General features: G+C 35.5%; 2 protein-coding genes across 2 annotated transcripts; both read left to right on the top strand.

Annotated features, from left to right (window-relative positions):
* Positions 1 to 2,690: 2,690 nt before the first annotated feature.
* On the top strand, positions 2,691 to 5,041 carry LOC141457945 (uncharacterized). Its single transcript, XM_074135351.1, has 2 exons — positions 2,691 to 2,847; positions 3,837 to 5,041. Exons 1-2 carry the CDS (start codon positions 2,779 to 2,781, stop codon positions 4,842 to 4,844), a joined length of 1,077 nt encoding a protein of 358 aa, XP_073991452.1. The 5' UTR covers positions 2,691 to 2,778; the 3' UTR covers positions 4,845 to 5,041.
* Positions 5,042 to 9,218: 4,177 nt separating this feature from the next.
* Positions 9,219 to 12,952, top strand: LOC141457949 (uncharacterized). Its single transcript, XM_074135355.1, has 2 exons — positions 9,219 to 9,369; positions 11,203 to 12,952. Exons 1-2 carry the CDS (start codon positions 9,307 to 9,309, stop codon positions 12,076 to 12,078), a joined length of 939 nt encoding a protein of 312 aa, XP_073991456.1. The 5' UTR covers positions 9,219 to 9,306; the 3' UTR covers positions 12,079 to 12,952.
* Positions 12,953 to 15,084: the final 2,132 nt, after the last annotated feature.

Genomic DNA, 15,084 nt, shown 5'->3' on the forward strand with positions numbered 1-15,084 from the left:
ATTTGATAGAACAGTTCCTTTATGTAGTTTTCAGTTTGCCTTTTTATTTGCTTAATAAAGTTTTGTTCCGTTAACCAATTAACTGTTCCTCATTATTATTCCCTTCCCTAGAGAGTGTGTGTGTAGATTGGAGTGTGCGTGTGTGTGTGTGTGTGTGTGCAGATTGGAGTGTGCGTGTGTTCGAGAGCATCTCAAGGGGCGCAGCAGCGCTGCGAACGAGAGACCGCGAAAGCAGCGACTCGCTGGGTTTACATAATTGTTAAAAACTAAAATGGTTAATTTTCTTTTTGTTCCTTCTCCAGAAATTGACATTTGAGCAAATTAGTAGGGAAAAGTAGGTTACGCAAAATCCCAGTTTGCTGCATTCACACCCCTCTGTTCGGGGGTAGGGTTTTATTAAAACCCCCCAAAAAAATCCATATGGACTTGAAGCTCAATAAATGCACAACCTTTTCTGCAAATTATGTGACTCTTTGATTCATTTATCATTGAAAAAATGCAGTTGAAAATTTTAACAAAAATCATTGAATTTTTTTAGACATTAAAGAAAACATTTCATTGTTATAAGAAATGTTTTTGAGACTCTGGGTTAAGCAGATTTATAGGAAATTTAATGCTCTTTCGTTTGGAATAAGTAGATTGGTTGTAAGATAAAGTATAGAAAAGTTACGGCCGATATTATGGGCGAAAAACGCGAATATCGACGGAAAAGTTGAAAAAGTTCAAATATCTTGGACACTATTGAGAATCGGGCCAAAGTGAAGAGAATATTTTTTGTTGCATTTGAGCTGCTAAATCACCTCCCGAAGTTTCGACCACTCCTCCGTATACACCCTGTATATTCATGTTTTAGTAAAGAGAAAATAAATGAAATAATGTGCCCCAATTTAAAACAAATGAAAGGGAAAAAGATTTAAACAAAATAAACAAAATGGCGTATTCGTGAAACTAATAATTTTATACCATTAAAAGTAAAAATTCAATTCTGTAATTGAAAAAATTTCTGAAGGAAGATATGCTGCAATAATAAAACTTAACTTATCCAGTCTCTGCCATTTAAATAAAGTAAACATGGCTTTATTATCCAATTGAATCCTGTTAGAACATTTTAAACCAAAATTCTTTTAAAATTTGGCACACTGCCAAAACTGAAACGTGTTTTCAATAGCCTTTAGATTGCACAAATTACAAACAATATTTCTATCTTTTAACCAGGGCTTATAATTTAATAGTAATGACTCAGTTTTGATTTTAATGCATTATTTTATATGTTCAAAATTATTCAAATTTAATAAAACTATTGATTGAATTATAAGTGAGTTGGGAATACAATGTATGGTTGATAGCGGATTGGGCTTTAATTATAAATTGCGGTTTAAATTCATATTCAATTTGATTAAGGACAAAATTTAAATTTTCTCGGACATTACTGCTTGTTAAATTTTCTAAATTAATTGACCAGTTGTATTTATTTGATATATTGTGTATCCATTCTTTGAACTAATAAATTTTGTTTGCTAATTATTTCTTTTGCCATCCATCAATGTTAGTCTGTCAGGTGGTAGTTCGAGTACTCTAATAATACAATTAATGTGCAGCTTCAAAAGTTAGCGAACTACTAGATACGACTAAAAGCTGGAGAACTTTAAGCAAAATTTGGTGTGAACCACTCACATGACATTCTCTAACCACCTCTTTCGAACTGTTGCCTTACACGAACATCTAAAAATGCCCAAAACCGAATTTTCCTTGAAAAACCATTTCCTCTAACTTTACAAGATATTTTCCTAATTTATGACTGAACAAGAATTACATATACTTGAGTTGATTAATTTAAACCATAAAAAGTATGATTATAGATACAATATTATTAAATACATTGTAAAGAAAAGAAATAGTAAAGTCGTGCCTATTTTTCTAGACGGCCTTTACATCCATGAGTCAAATTAGGTGACGACGGAGCCGACTAACAAACATACTTTGATACGGGTACATATTATGAATACATGTATGTACATATATGAATATTGTGAGTACATATTATGAATACATATTAACCATTAAATAAAATCCAAGGCCTAGATCAGGGTGAATCGAACCCACTAAACCAAAAATACATCTTAGCTTTGCGGGTTTAGCCTATAACCGCCTAACATACTTAACTATAAATTTCTCATATTAACCATTAAATAAAATCCACGGCCTAAGACCGGGAATCGAATCCACTAGTGCTTGATTATACACATTGGGTTGGCTTAGTTTTGGAAATTACAGTTCATAAAATAGGGGAAAAGTGATGAAACATTGCTAGTTTTACTACAATTTCCTTATTTCTTGGTTCTAACATTCTACTATCATACTTCGACATTATCTTACACATGAAAGGAGCTAGTTTTGGAAGAAGTAGTTCATAAAAAAGGGAAGAAATGGAGAAACATTGTTCGGTCGTAACCAGAATTCTGTTCCTGTGGGTGATTTTTATTTTTAATCTCTTTGTTAGTTTAATAAATTGTCTAAGTAATTATAAGTGAACGTTTAAATTTATTATTTGTACCGTAAAATAAAAAAAAAAAATTATTTCGCCAATATTAATCACCAATAGACGCAACACACAATGTGCGTTTACCAATAAAATAATTGAACAATAAGTGATTTAAACCATAAATATCTATCATAATTAAATAACTATTAATTTTTGTTATTATATAACGGCGTAGAAATGTTTTAGTAACAACTTATTTACTTTTAACATTGTCAACTATTTTGATTAAAAAAAAAATGTCTTCAGAACTATCAACCTTTCTTTTAATTCTAGGATTGTCTTCATCTGTTGCATCACCTACTAATGTAAGTATTACATGGTCAGCAATTTCATTATTAAGCTTGAAGTATTATTAGGGTTTAACGACAGTTCTGGCTAAGTCCAGAACTTTCCAAGTACGCCTTGCACCTATATTCTAGATTCTATAAAAAAGCCTATACTAAATCCTAATGTACACATACCGTTGGCGGGAAGTTGACTAGCCACTTCTTCAGGGATCTTGGCGTCTCTGCGGGTATCCCAGGCTAACAATACAAAACAACAGTTTCCTGTCACCTTTGACACTCTACACAAATACATCTTGAGCTTTCATGATCAAGATTATTAGAGTTATACCTTAAGTTATGCATAAATTAGGCCAGCCAGATCGATTATGTGTTAAGAAAATCATTATTACAGATTCCAGGTATGGATGCACTAAATTCTGGGATCGAATCGATATTGTTTACTATATTTAAGAAGCATAAACCACAAAAATAAAACATTTACTCCTTTTCTTAAGTTTGAGCGTTCATTTTAGTAGCTTCACCCTGCATCTTGAACATCGTTCAGCATCAAATGCATACTTTAGATGAAACGTTTTTAAACGACGAAAGAATTAACACATTACTCTCTTCTGGTTTTCGAAACGATTAGATACATATGACCTGCTATGTCCTTGTTAACGATATTAATCTGAGCTTTGAAAAATCGATGATTCAAATCTTCTTAGATCTTAGGCAAAGTTCTTACTTTGCCGTTTCGAAACGTTTGCTACCGACCCTTAGGGTTTTTAAGCTTACGAATAAGATGTACAGCAATTTAGTCTCTGCTGGACAAGGGAAACGTTCACTTCCTCAGTTTATTTGACGGCAACTGAACGCGGCCGAGATCAGAGAGCTTTATCTTAGAATGTTGCCATCAGTCTTAAAAGCTGATTCCCTCTGAGGGCTTTTAGAATCTTTTCCCAAAGGAGTTAATGTAAGATTAAATAAAATAAATACAATATTAATAGTTTTTTTTGTGTGTTCAACAGGAAAAATCCTGCAAGAAAGTGTGTATAACGGTAAACACATGCGCAACTGATGGCACAATTTGTGACGATCTAACAGGACCGAAATATTCTAAATGTCAGATAAAATGTAATAGAGTTGACATAATGGAAACAATAGAAAAGATTGAACTAAATAATATATTTAATTATGATGAGAAACCAAACATGGAACAAAGAAATGGCGTAATTGATGATGACGAGGTAAGAGAGGAGTTCAAAGAGCTTCTGAGAGCGAAGTCGAAGAACAGAAAAAAAGATTTCGATGCTGTGAGCAAATATACAGATGATGAACACTCAGCCATCATAGTCGCTGATGATGAAATCCATCCTGGTAATGTGGAATTCATACGTCAGACTCTAAATATGGCTAACAAAATGATACTGAATGGTCGATCAGCGAACAAACATTTTAATCCGTATGAAAGAGTACAGCATACTGCCAGCAAGGTAACTATTTATCCAGATCTCCTGCCAGGACTCTTCGATACCACCAGTGAGGAACGTTTGCGAAATAATATTCGCAAATTCCTTGGCAATGAAAACTTACCCAGGGAAAAAAACTTGGATATACTAGGAGTTCTGAATAAAACTTTGGGTCTCTTAAATTCACCTTTGGAGAATTCCAGACGTGTCAAACGAACCATTCCTCAGTTGGGTGGTGGAATTGGAGGAGCAGCAGCTGGCGGTGCAGCCGGTCGATTAGCTGGTAATATCGGTGGAGGATTGGGGTTGGGTCCTGGCGGTCTTATGGCCGGATTATCTGGCAGCGCTTCTGGTGAGGCATCTGGTTATGCTCAAGGAATGGCTGGGGCAGGTGCAGGTACTCCAGGCTATGGTTATCCTGGTTATTCTGCTTATTCTGGTAATCCGGGTTATCCTGCTTATTCTGGTAATCCTGGTTACCCTGCTTATTCTGGTAATCCAGGAATGAATCCTGTATATGCCCAATGTATGCGAGCATGCGAGTATTCGGGTCTTAGACCAAGGTAAAAAAAAATGATCTAAATAATTTTTATTTTAATACGTAACATTTGCAGCTAACTTTAAAGGACATTCTTGCACATGATGACGTTACGGAGCATTTGGAAAACAGCAATTAAGACAAAATAGAAGAACGTTTGGTTCAAAAATTTGTAAAATATAATTAGATTTCTTATTATTGTAAAAATAAAAGTTATTAAATTTAAGATTTTTGTATTCCCTCCTTGACTTTTAAGTAGAAATAAGTTTTTACAAAAGTTAATTCTATTAAGCATTTCTTTAAATGGGAAATTAATGGCAGAATTGTGAAAAAATGAAAATGTTAGCGTTTTTTCTTCAAGTTAGCGAAGATAGATAGATAGATAAAGATGTTAATCCAAGGCCTAAGACCGACAATCGAACCTACTAAACCAACAATACATCTCTGCATTGCGGGTCTAGCCCATAACCGCCTAACATACTTTACTATAAATTTCTCATATTAACCATTAAATAAAATCCAAGGCCTAGACACCGGGAATCGAACCCACTAAACCAACAATACATCTCTGCATTGCGGGTCTAGCCCATAACCGCCTAACATAATTTACTATAAATTTCTCATATTAACCATTAAATAAAATCCAAGGCCTAAGACCGGGGGAATCGAATCCACTAACTAACAATACACCTTAGCTTTGCGGGTCTAACCTATAACCGCCAAACATACTTTACTATAAATTTCTCATATTAATCATTAAATAAAATACAAGGCCTAAGATAGGGAATCGAATTCACTAACCAACAATACATCTTAGCATTGCAGGGTCTCGCGTATAACCGCTCGGCTAAATTAAATATTTTGTCATTTAAATCTTTACATTTTTAAATCTTCTTGTGGTTTGTAAACTTTCTAACTAAAAAAATATATGTTCCTTAAATGACCATCCTTCGTGATTCTGTATTGTGCTAGATCGCTCTTAGCTTTCACTTTCCTGTTAAAAATAACACATTGGAATAGCCAGTCATCATCGCTGGCTAGAAATCTAACTTCCACAGTCCTTGGAAATGAAGAAACATTGCAGCTTACTTCTTGTTAACTTCTGTTCGCTTGTGCGGGATTTGGAATAAGTCTCCTGAAGACACCTTATTGTGGATGAAGAATCTATAGAAACTTCTTTATAGTCAGAACTTCTTTGAACTTTGTGAGCATACTACGAACATCCTACTAGATCAGCCATCTAATGCCCGATATTGTCAAAAAATAAGAGTAATTACTCATAGCTCAATCAAGAACTAATTTAAAACATTATTTCTTGATTACTTTGTTCTGAGTCTGAGCAAATTGGCAGTCGTTTCCAGTTACCGAAATTGAATCTGTTAAAAATGGTTTCCATTGTACAAATAATTATTAAGTTACACTTACAATTGTAGATTTTTTTTAAACCACAACATAATTCTTTATCTTTAGAAGATTTAGTGTATACGTCTATGTGTATACACTTCCTTTGTACAAACAACTTAGTATGTTTCCGCTGCCTGCTTTCTGAGTAAACTTCTTTTTAATTGCAAAATATCTATTGCCTATTCTTCAGGAGAGGGTGGACAAAAGTAAGAATTCATTTGAAGATCGGTAGAATGTGCAGCGATCAACGAAGGCTAAGGTTACTGGTCTAAATTGAATTGCGCCTATAAATAAATAGACGCTTTTTGAATCGCTGTGGACTACAACACAGTGCCAGCCAGCGTTCATTGTATAGCTCTCTGAGCTATGTAAAGTAAAGTAATCGCCTATTTTTTCAGGCGGGGCTTAACGTCCAACTACCAAATTGGGTATCGTGGACGGAGGCGAATAGCAAACATACTTTACTGGTAAATTTCTCATATTAACCATTAAATAAAATTCAAGGCCTAAAGACCGGGAATCGAACCCAGTACACACAATATATATTAGCTATGCAGGTCTCGCCTCTAACCGCACATAGCTGCTACCTCTGAGCAATGTCATCTCAGTTAAATTGGATCCATTGATAAGTGAAAATGTGGTTCTTAAATCGCTTGATAACGCTAGTAAAAGGAAAAGAAACCCTAGTTCCGTCACTGCCGGAAGTATACTAGCCATTTCTTCACAAGATCTAGGCAACTATACAGGTTTTCACAAGCTTCTTACGACACAAACTGTTAACTCCTCAAAAACTCACTCGCTCTTGTGCCAGAAGTACGATAAATTGATGTTTGCAACTATTTTGGTTTTACCCAAAACCCACAGAGGCAAACTCGAGCTCATCATTACCTCACACACACACACATAACAGTTTTTACAGACCCCCCCCAATAAATTTGGGAACCACAATAGTTTTTTTAGTTCTTTTATGTGCATTTTTTTTTTTTAAAAACCACTTCCTGTATAATCTACATAGTTTGACACAGCGTCTTTGGATTTTTTTTGGCACCAACTCCATTTTTTTCGTTTGTTGGTTTTTGTTCAAAGTGTGGCTGAGAAGGTAGCCTTCGTAATCTTAATTTAGATCTTGATAGAAAGTTCTAAGTTACTCCTAGCAGACTCACAAGGAGTAGGTACAATAAACTCATGGCTGCATGACCCATGACTCAAGCCTTGGTTAACTGTCTAGTATGTTAATCAAAACAGAAAGAAATAACGTTGTAAACTGCAGTCCCATTTTGATGAAATCATCAATCAAAATGACAATATTGGGTACCTAATATTTTTATCAAATTTAAGTAATCTTCACGTAGCTCGTTTTTTTCATTAATGAAGAAACAGCTGGGAACCTTTCATACATTTTCAGAATACCGGATATTATTGCAAGCGATTGAACCGTTGAATGAATCCATAACATTAGTGGAATTCCCTGATTCATTCCTACGTTTATCCGGTACTGCCGAATAATTTGGTATCAAATCGTACATCAGTCTTAGATTGATTGATTTGCTTGCAGATTGATTGCTTTAAAAAGGAACTGGGGACATTATTCAGTGATTTGCAGATAGAATTTTTAGATATTAAACGGTGATTTCTACTCGTAGCTTTGATCGTTTACTCAATATGTGCTTCAGTTGAATGAAAAATGGATAACTAATAAAACAAACTTCCAGAAGACATGGTGAAAGTACGAAGATAAAGAAACGCAAGTGCACATAGTTTTGCAACAACTTAATATCTGATAAAGACTGCTTAGACTTAAGATTGGAACTTAATGGATAGGTAGCGTACCCATTATTATAGGATGTAAATGTGAATTTCTATTCAACAGAAGGTCATAAGCTAAATCTAGTAACAGTGAGATGGGTAAAAGGTGCTGTTGGGCAAAGGTGGCCGATTACCAGACTAGGAAAAGCGGAGTATCAGGAGAACACTACTTTAAAATAGCTCCCAGGATCAGGATGCGACTCAAATTAAAAACCTATTAGGATAGCAGCAAAAACAGTAATAACAAGTTTCACAAACATTTGCCACGTTTATTGATGGAGTTCTAAGGCTGGCATTTTAATCTCTTAAGACATGTAGATGCCCTGAATATATAACTTGACCGCTTCTGTAAATAATGTGAAAAGCTACTGGAGACTCCAGTACAATTACAAAGTAACTGTGTTGCTATTATTTAGAAAAGTTTTTTTTAGAAATAATGGGGATGAAACATGCCGAAGATTCTTAGAATATTTTTCTTTTTGCCTGGTGAGTAGGTTTTTAAAGATAGGATAAGGCTCTAACACCAGAATTATTATTTATTTTATAGGCGCCACGGTAGCCGAGCGGTTAGAGAGGCGATACTCGCAAAGCTAAGATGTATTGTTGGTTTAGTAGGTTCGATTCCCCGGTCTCTAGGCATTGGATTTTATTTAATGGTTAATACAAGAAATTTACATTAAAGTATGTCAGGCGGTTATAGGCTAGACCCGCAAAGCTAAGATGTATTGTTGGTTTAGTGGGTTCGATTCCCTGCCTTAGCCTTGGATTTTATTTAATAGTTAATAAATGAAATTTACAGTACAGTATGTTTGCTAGTCGCCTCCGTCCACGACACCTAAATTGGTAGTTGGACGTAAAGCCCTCCTGAAAAAATAGCCAATTGCTTTATTCTACTTTTGCTTTATTTATTTTATGAAGTTTCTAAAAATTAATCCTTGTAATTCTAATGCAAAAATCCTCAACTATTTTATAAATTTCTTTGTTTTAAATTAAAAAATTTAAAAGATCTATAATATAAAAAACAATAATTGTTCCATCAAAAATCATCCATTCACTTGATATTTCAATGTAATAAATGAAATAATAGACAATTAATAATAATTTTTTATGGATAGTTTAAATATAATTCTATTTAATAAAAAAGACAATGTAAATAATTTTTTTTTGTTTAAAATGTAACAATTTAAACAATGAAACAAAGAAGTAATAATAGTTGATATTTCCTATTTATACTGGTCATTAACCATTTGATGATTTGATTCGGTTAGATCAATTTCAGGGATGCTGATCTTTGTAGCACTTATACTTGGGCTGTCTGCAAGTTCTGCAGCAGAACCTAATGACGTAAGTATTATTTTAATTTTAGAAAATAAATATTGGTAACAGTGACTGTAAAAAATATTGTTGAGTTATATTTTTATTGTATTATTTTATTAATTTATTTATTTCTAATTTTTTTTTTTGGTGCATCGACAACTGTCAGATCTTCAGCGTCCTTAAATCGTTATCCCCTCGATCCGGGCTGAACCAAGCTCGGGTACATCCAGCTACAGAACCCTGTTAGGTGTGAACCCAGGCAGCTGTCGTTTGAATTCACGCTTCGGCTTCAGTAGCACCAATCATCCTCTGGTCTTGTTCCCCACGGCACTGTACCCAGAGTGGCTTATTGTACCATCCCCTTGTAAGGTCTATTAAATAAAGCATCCCCTCATTAGGTGGTTAAAGGGTGGTGCTGTATCTACCAGGCGTTTTTTTGTAATGTGTTCATCTCTATTCTGAACATCCATGACGAAATGTTTTTAGCAAGACCAGCTAATCATTTCCTCCTCTCTCTCGCGCCCTCTCTCTCACACACAGTCCGCTCAGAAGCTCTAGGTTAAGTGATTCTTATTCATGAAGAACACTGACTTACTGTGAAGATCCATCAAGGCCGTATAGGTTATTATCAGGATAATTGTAGGCCTATTAACCAGGCCACTGCCGGCTCAGAAAACACATGCATTGCGTGGGCCTGGCAGATGGCTAGCCTTTGTAGGGTTCTGTCAGGAAGAGGAGGAAACGGCGCTGCATTTGTTGTGTTAGTGTGAAATACTCTTGTGGCTGCTAAGGATGTTACTGCTCGGGGAGGAAAAACTAAGGCCTGTGAGAGCTTTACTTTACCTAAGAGTAGCTCTCCAGCATTAAGAGTCTGATTAAACGGACAGGTCTGGAGGGCGGAGCTCTAAAGTTCGGGAGCCACAATAGATCCAAAGGGATCGCAGTGGCGTAGGCCTAAGGGCTGCTCTGTTAGAATCTTAATCTTAAGGCAACAGCTCGTGAGAGGTAGATAGAGTGAATCGCGTGAGTGGTTCACACCAAATTTTGCTTTAGGTGCTCCAGCTTTTAGTCGTACTTAGTAGTTCGCTAACTTTTGAAGCTGCACATTAATTGTATTATTAGAGTACTCGAACTACCACCTGACAGACTAACATTGATGATGGCAAAAGAAATAATTAGCAAACAAAATTTATTAGTTCAAAGAATGGATACATAATATATCACATAAATACAACTGGTCAATTAATTTAGAAAATTTAACAAGCAGTAAGTGTGAGGGACTCGTGTGGCTAAGGATGTTACGTAACGGGCTATTCGCCAAGGCTGACTGTAGAATTAAATCCGTCAGGGCCGTGGGACTATAAGGATAATTTTAGGCCTATTAACCAGGCCACTGCTGGCTTATGTCAGTGTGAGTGGCTCGTGTGACTAAGGGTGTTACTTCTCCAGGGAGGAAAAAACCAAGGCCTGAAAAGCTACACCCAGGAGACGCTCTCCAGAATTCAGGAGTCTGGTAAAACGGATGGGTCTGGAGGGTGTAGGCTCTAGAATGGTTAGGAGCCACAATAGATCCATTGGGGTCGCGGTGGTGTAGGCCTTCAAGGCCGCCCTAATAAGAAGTATAAGAAGTTAAGCTAGGCTTTTCCCCATCAATTCTCTCTCTACCTTTGGGTTCATTGAACTGAGCCGATACCCTGATCAACTATCATCGCCATATTCGCTGACGATTCGAGCGTTATCATTATTTCTTTTTAAATCATTTAAAAATGGAGAACAACTAATCATTAAGAACGTACACGATAAATTTTTACTCAAATTCTCTATGATTTCCTTATTATTATTATCATCCTTATTTTGCAGAATCAAAAATGCATCGAGAAATGTGTACATTCAACAACGTGTGCACCTACACAAGAACATCACCAGAATTGCAGTGATAAGGAACAATATGAAAAGTGCATCTCAACATGTACTACATCTAATACTGAGAATTTAAAGAAAACCTTCTTAGATGAGCACAAGAATAGCAGCAATGCGACCGGATTGGTCCAAAACCATTCAACCAATCAAAGAAATCTTTATGCAGAAAAACTGGACATTTATAAGAAATTATCAAAGAATGATAAATTTCCCAAGAAATTTGTAAAAGTAGAAGCTAATGGTACATTAATGAACTCTCAGCATTATAATGAGTCAATAGATCGCCAAAGAAATCGTTATATTATGAAAAAAATCATTGGCACTATTAAAAACCGAATCAGTGCTGGTTTAAACAATCTTGTCGATATTCTAGACACGTTATCAACAAATTCTTCTGATAATGACAAATTTAAAGCTAATAATGAAAGTTTTAATGAAAATAAATTGAAAGCCATAGTCCACATATTGGAAGCTTTGAAGAAGCATCTGCCTGAAGCAGAAAATAGAAAAGTCAAAAGGGACACTGCTTTAAGTAATCTCAGAAGAAAAGTGGGTGGTTATATTGGTGAAAACGTTGGTAGACTAGCACCTAGAAAACAAACGCCACAAGGTGGTTTGACAGGTAGCATGTTTAATAAAATTGATCCTTATACTGGGATATCTATGGCCCAAAGATTGAGCAGTAAAATGGCCGATCAAGTGGCAAAAATGCGAACAAATGTCTTGAAAAATTTAGGTGTATTCAGCAATCAACCAGCTTATCCCGAAATGGAAAGTGATCTACCTAAGAAGAAGTTTTGCTGTGCTCAATGTTAATTTAGGACCAACTGAACTCTCTGATTTTTTGTATTATTATTATTATTATTATTTTAATCATTTATTTGTCTCTTATTATTTCTAAATTTAAATGTGAGGGGTCAGTATTTCTAAATCAATGGGGTCAAGGGTCGCCAAACTTTTTTTTTGATCATGGACCTCCCCAACCCCTATATAATTTTTCGAAATCTCCATCGACCCCCCATCATAAAAGTAATTTTCAGTTTTATTAAAATAAAAACTATCTATTAGGTTGACTGTGTTTGTAAAATTTATTTTATGATTTTAAACATTTTATTTTAAAGTATTTTTACATTGTGTAACAAATAGTTTTTGTGAAAAATATCTTGAATGTTGAATTTTAAATACCTTCAATATTTATTAAATAATAAGTAAAGTAACTACAGTATTGCTACTTAATTAATGAGATGGGAGTTTCTTTGCAAGGTTCCGCTATATTGGGTTCGAAATTGTTTTTCCTTCGACCCCCCCTGGCTCAGATCAATCCCCTACTTTTGTTATATAGACCACTTTGGCGACATCTGGTCTAGTTCTTGATCGTAGATCGGTTACTAGCAGCTCCGCCTTCTTCTTCTTCTTTTTCTTTTTAATTTACGATCTTTTCCCTCATTTTGAAATAGCAATCTAGCAAGGATCTTTTACTCGCTGAATGCTATCACATTATGTTTTTGCTCAAAGAATTCTAGATATTTAACCAAAAGTCTATCCAAGGAAGTACAGTCACAACAAAAATTTGTTACTATGTACCAAAGAAGGGCAAGATTCACTTTTTTCAATTTATAGTTATTTTAAAGATATGTAATAACATTTTTTGTTTTAATTTTATTTAAAATAATAAAAAATAGAAGTTGTACCTATTATTATAATTTTCCTCACCTTTTGCAACAGTTATTCTAATTTGCCTAATTCCTCTTTGCAAAAAAAACCCCACAAAATCAAGAAGAAGAACACTGACCTACTTGTCCATCAATTTTCTCAGACTCTGCATGTTTAAAACGATTCAATTGTATATATTACTGTGAATAGATAAGTTGGAATGAACAGCAGAAAATAGTTCTATAGAAATACTTCGAAACATAGTTGTTATCTCCATTTTTTTGTGATCTTCCAAAAGAGAGGTGGATAAAAATTATTTTTTTTTCACTTTATTTGTATATTTACAACTGCAACAATTGTTGCATCAAGTAAATTTGATCTTATTGGTTCAGTTCTCTTGAAAAGTCATGGTTGGAGCAATCACCCACTGGTGAAACTCTTTCACAATGATTTAATCACAACAGATCTCTAGGCCACTTCCGCTTCAGTCGACGAGGAGGATTGTCGGGAAGGTGAGGAGAGGAGAGTTGTTGGACAAGAGGATTAAGATGGAGAGCTAGGAGGCTGTGAAAGTTACTGTAGCGAGACTTTATTAGGTCAGCGATGAAAGGAATGTGAAGGTCGGTGTGTATTGTAAGGTTAGAAATGTAGTAAGGAGTATTCAGGATTTTCCTTAGGATTTTTGGCTGTAGTGTCTGCAGGCGATTGGAGTTAGAAGGTTTGGTTGAACCCCACACTTCAGCTCCGTATGTCCATATGGGTCTCAACAGTGTTTTGTAAATTGTCAGTGTGTGATTCAAGTCGAGTTTGGATCTGCGGTCAAGTAGTCTAGTAAGTAGCTTGTAGCGTCTGTTCACGTCTTGTCGTATCAGTCGAGTATGTGGGTTCCAGGTGAGTCTCTTGTCAATGTACTCGTACAGTCCTAATAAGTATCGCACTACGTTAGCTGGAGGAATCGTTACACCGTTCAGTAGAACTGGTGGACTCGCAGATTTTCGTAATGTAAAAGTAATATGCACTGATTTTTGTTCATTAATTTTTATTTTCCAATTTCGGAACCAGGTTTCGAGAAGATTTAAATGGATTTGACTGTTTTGACTGGCTTGTATCGGATCGGAGTGGGAAGAAAAATAATTGAAATACTTCTTTAGCTAAATTTAAAGAATTCATGATCAAAATCAAAGTTGCTAAGCAACTAGAATTGGAAATAAATCACGACATTGATATCTAATATGTTTTAAAGAATTAGAAAACCCAACTTTATTTTATTTTAATTTATTTTTTATTTATTTATTTATTTTGTAAATATACAATCTGTATAAATATATACAATAGGTAAATGGGAGGTGAATGAGATGAACTTGTGCGGGAGGAGAGCAGGAGGAGAGAAGCTACCCAGCGGTGGCACTCTCTATAGGAGAGAGGAGAATGTGTGGAGGAGAATACGAGTAGGAGAGAGGAGAGATAGGAGAGTAATGGCGTTTAGGCCTTCAGACCTCACGGGCCACTGGCGATTCAGTCGGCGAGGAGTATTAAGGATGTCAGAGGAAGCGAGAGGACTGTGCAAGAGGATTAGAGCTAGTCGAGAGCGTAGTTTGGAATTTTTAGATATTTAGTCTTGGCGTGTTGGTCTATAAAGGGAATGTTGAGGCGTTGAGGAAGAGTGAGGTTAGTCCACCGTAGAAAGGAGCGTCAGCTATCTGTCGGCAATATATTTGACTGAAATGTTTGTACTGTCCGTATGTTTGTAGGTTTGGCTGAACCCCACAGCTCTAGTGCACATAGGTTTGAGAATAGTGTTGCATGTTAAACGTTGTGAGTTCTAAGGGCAATTTAGAGCGTCGTCCAAGTAGTCTGTAAAGAAGTTTCGCACGTCTTTTAAGTCTATTGTGTGTGTTCCATGTGAGTCGTTTGTCTATGTAGAGCCCAAGATAGCTAGCACCAGATCTGTACAAGGAATAGGAGTGCTGCTGAAGAGGATAGGTGGACAGGAGATCCGCCGGAGAGTAAACATGGCATGCTGGCATTTCTATGGGTTCATAGAAAACCCAACTTAGAAATATTCTTTGCCATAAACTAATAAGTAAGAAAAATATTAAATCAAAAGAAGTGTTGCAAGAATATTTCAAGAAACAGGAAAAGAGGTTTGTGTGTGTGTGTGTGTGTGTG

Source organism: Rhodnius prolixus, unplaced genomic scaffold, assembly GCF_049639745.1.
Source record: "Rhodnius prolixus isolate KJV_2025 unplaced genomic scaffold, Rpr scaffold_5, whole genome shotgun sequence".
NCBI classification, from domain to species: domain Eukaryota; kingdom Metazoa; phylum Arthropoda; class Insecta; order Hemiptera; family Reduviidae; genus Rhodnius; species Rhodnius prolixus.

What these genes read in the sequence shown, in the direction of transcription:
- LOC141457945 (XM_074135351.1), top strand. Translation starts at nt 2,779, where the DNA reads ATGTCTTCAGAACTATCAACCTTTCTTTTAATTCTAGGATTGTCTTCA. An exon ending in CTGTTGCATCACCTACTAAT is followed by an intron (nt 2,848 to 3,836) that starts GTAAGTATTACA and finishes TGTGTTCAACAG; the next exon opens with GAAAAATCCTGCAAGAAAGT.
- LOC141457949 (XM_074135355.1), top strand. Translation starts at nt 9,307, where the DNA reads ATGCTGATCTTTGTAGCACTTATACTTGGGCTGTCTGCAAGTTCTGCA. An exon ending in CTGCAGCAGAACCTAATGAC is followed by an intron (nt 9,370 to 11,202) that starts GTAAGTATTATT and finishes CTTATTTTGCAG; the next exon opens with AATCAAAAATGCATCGAGAA.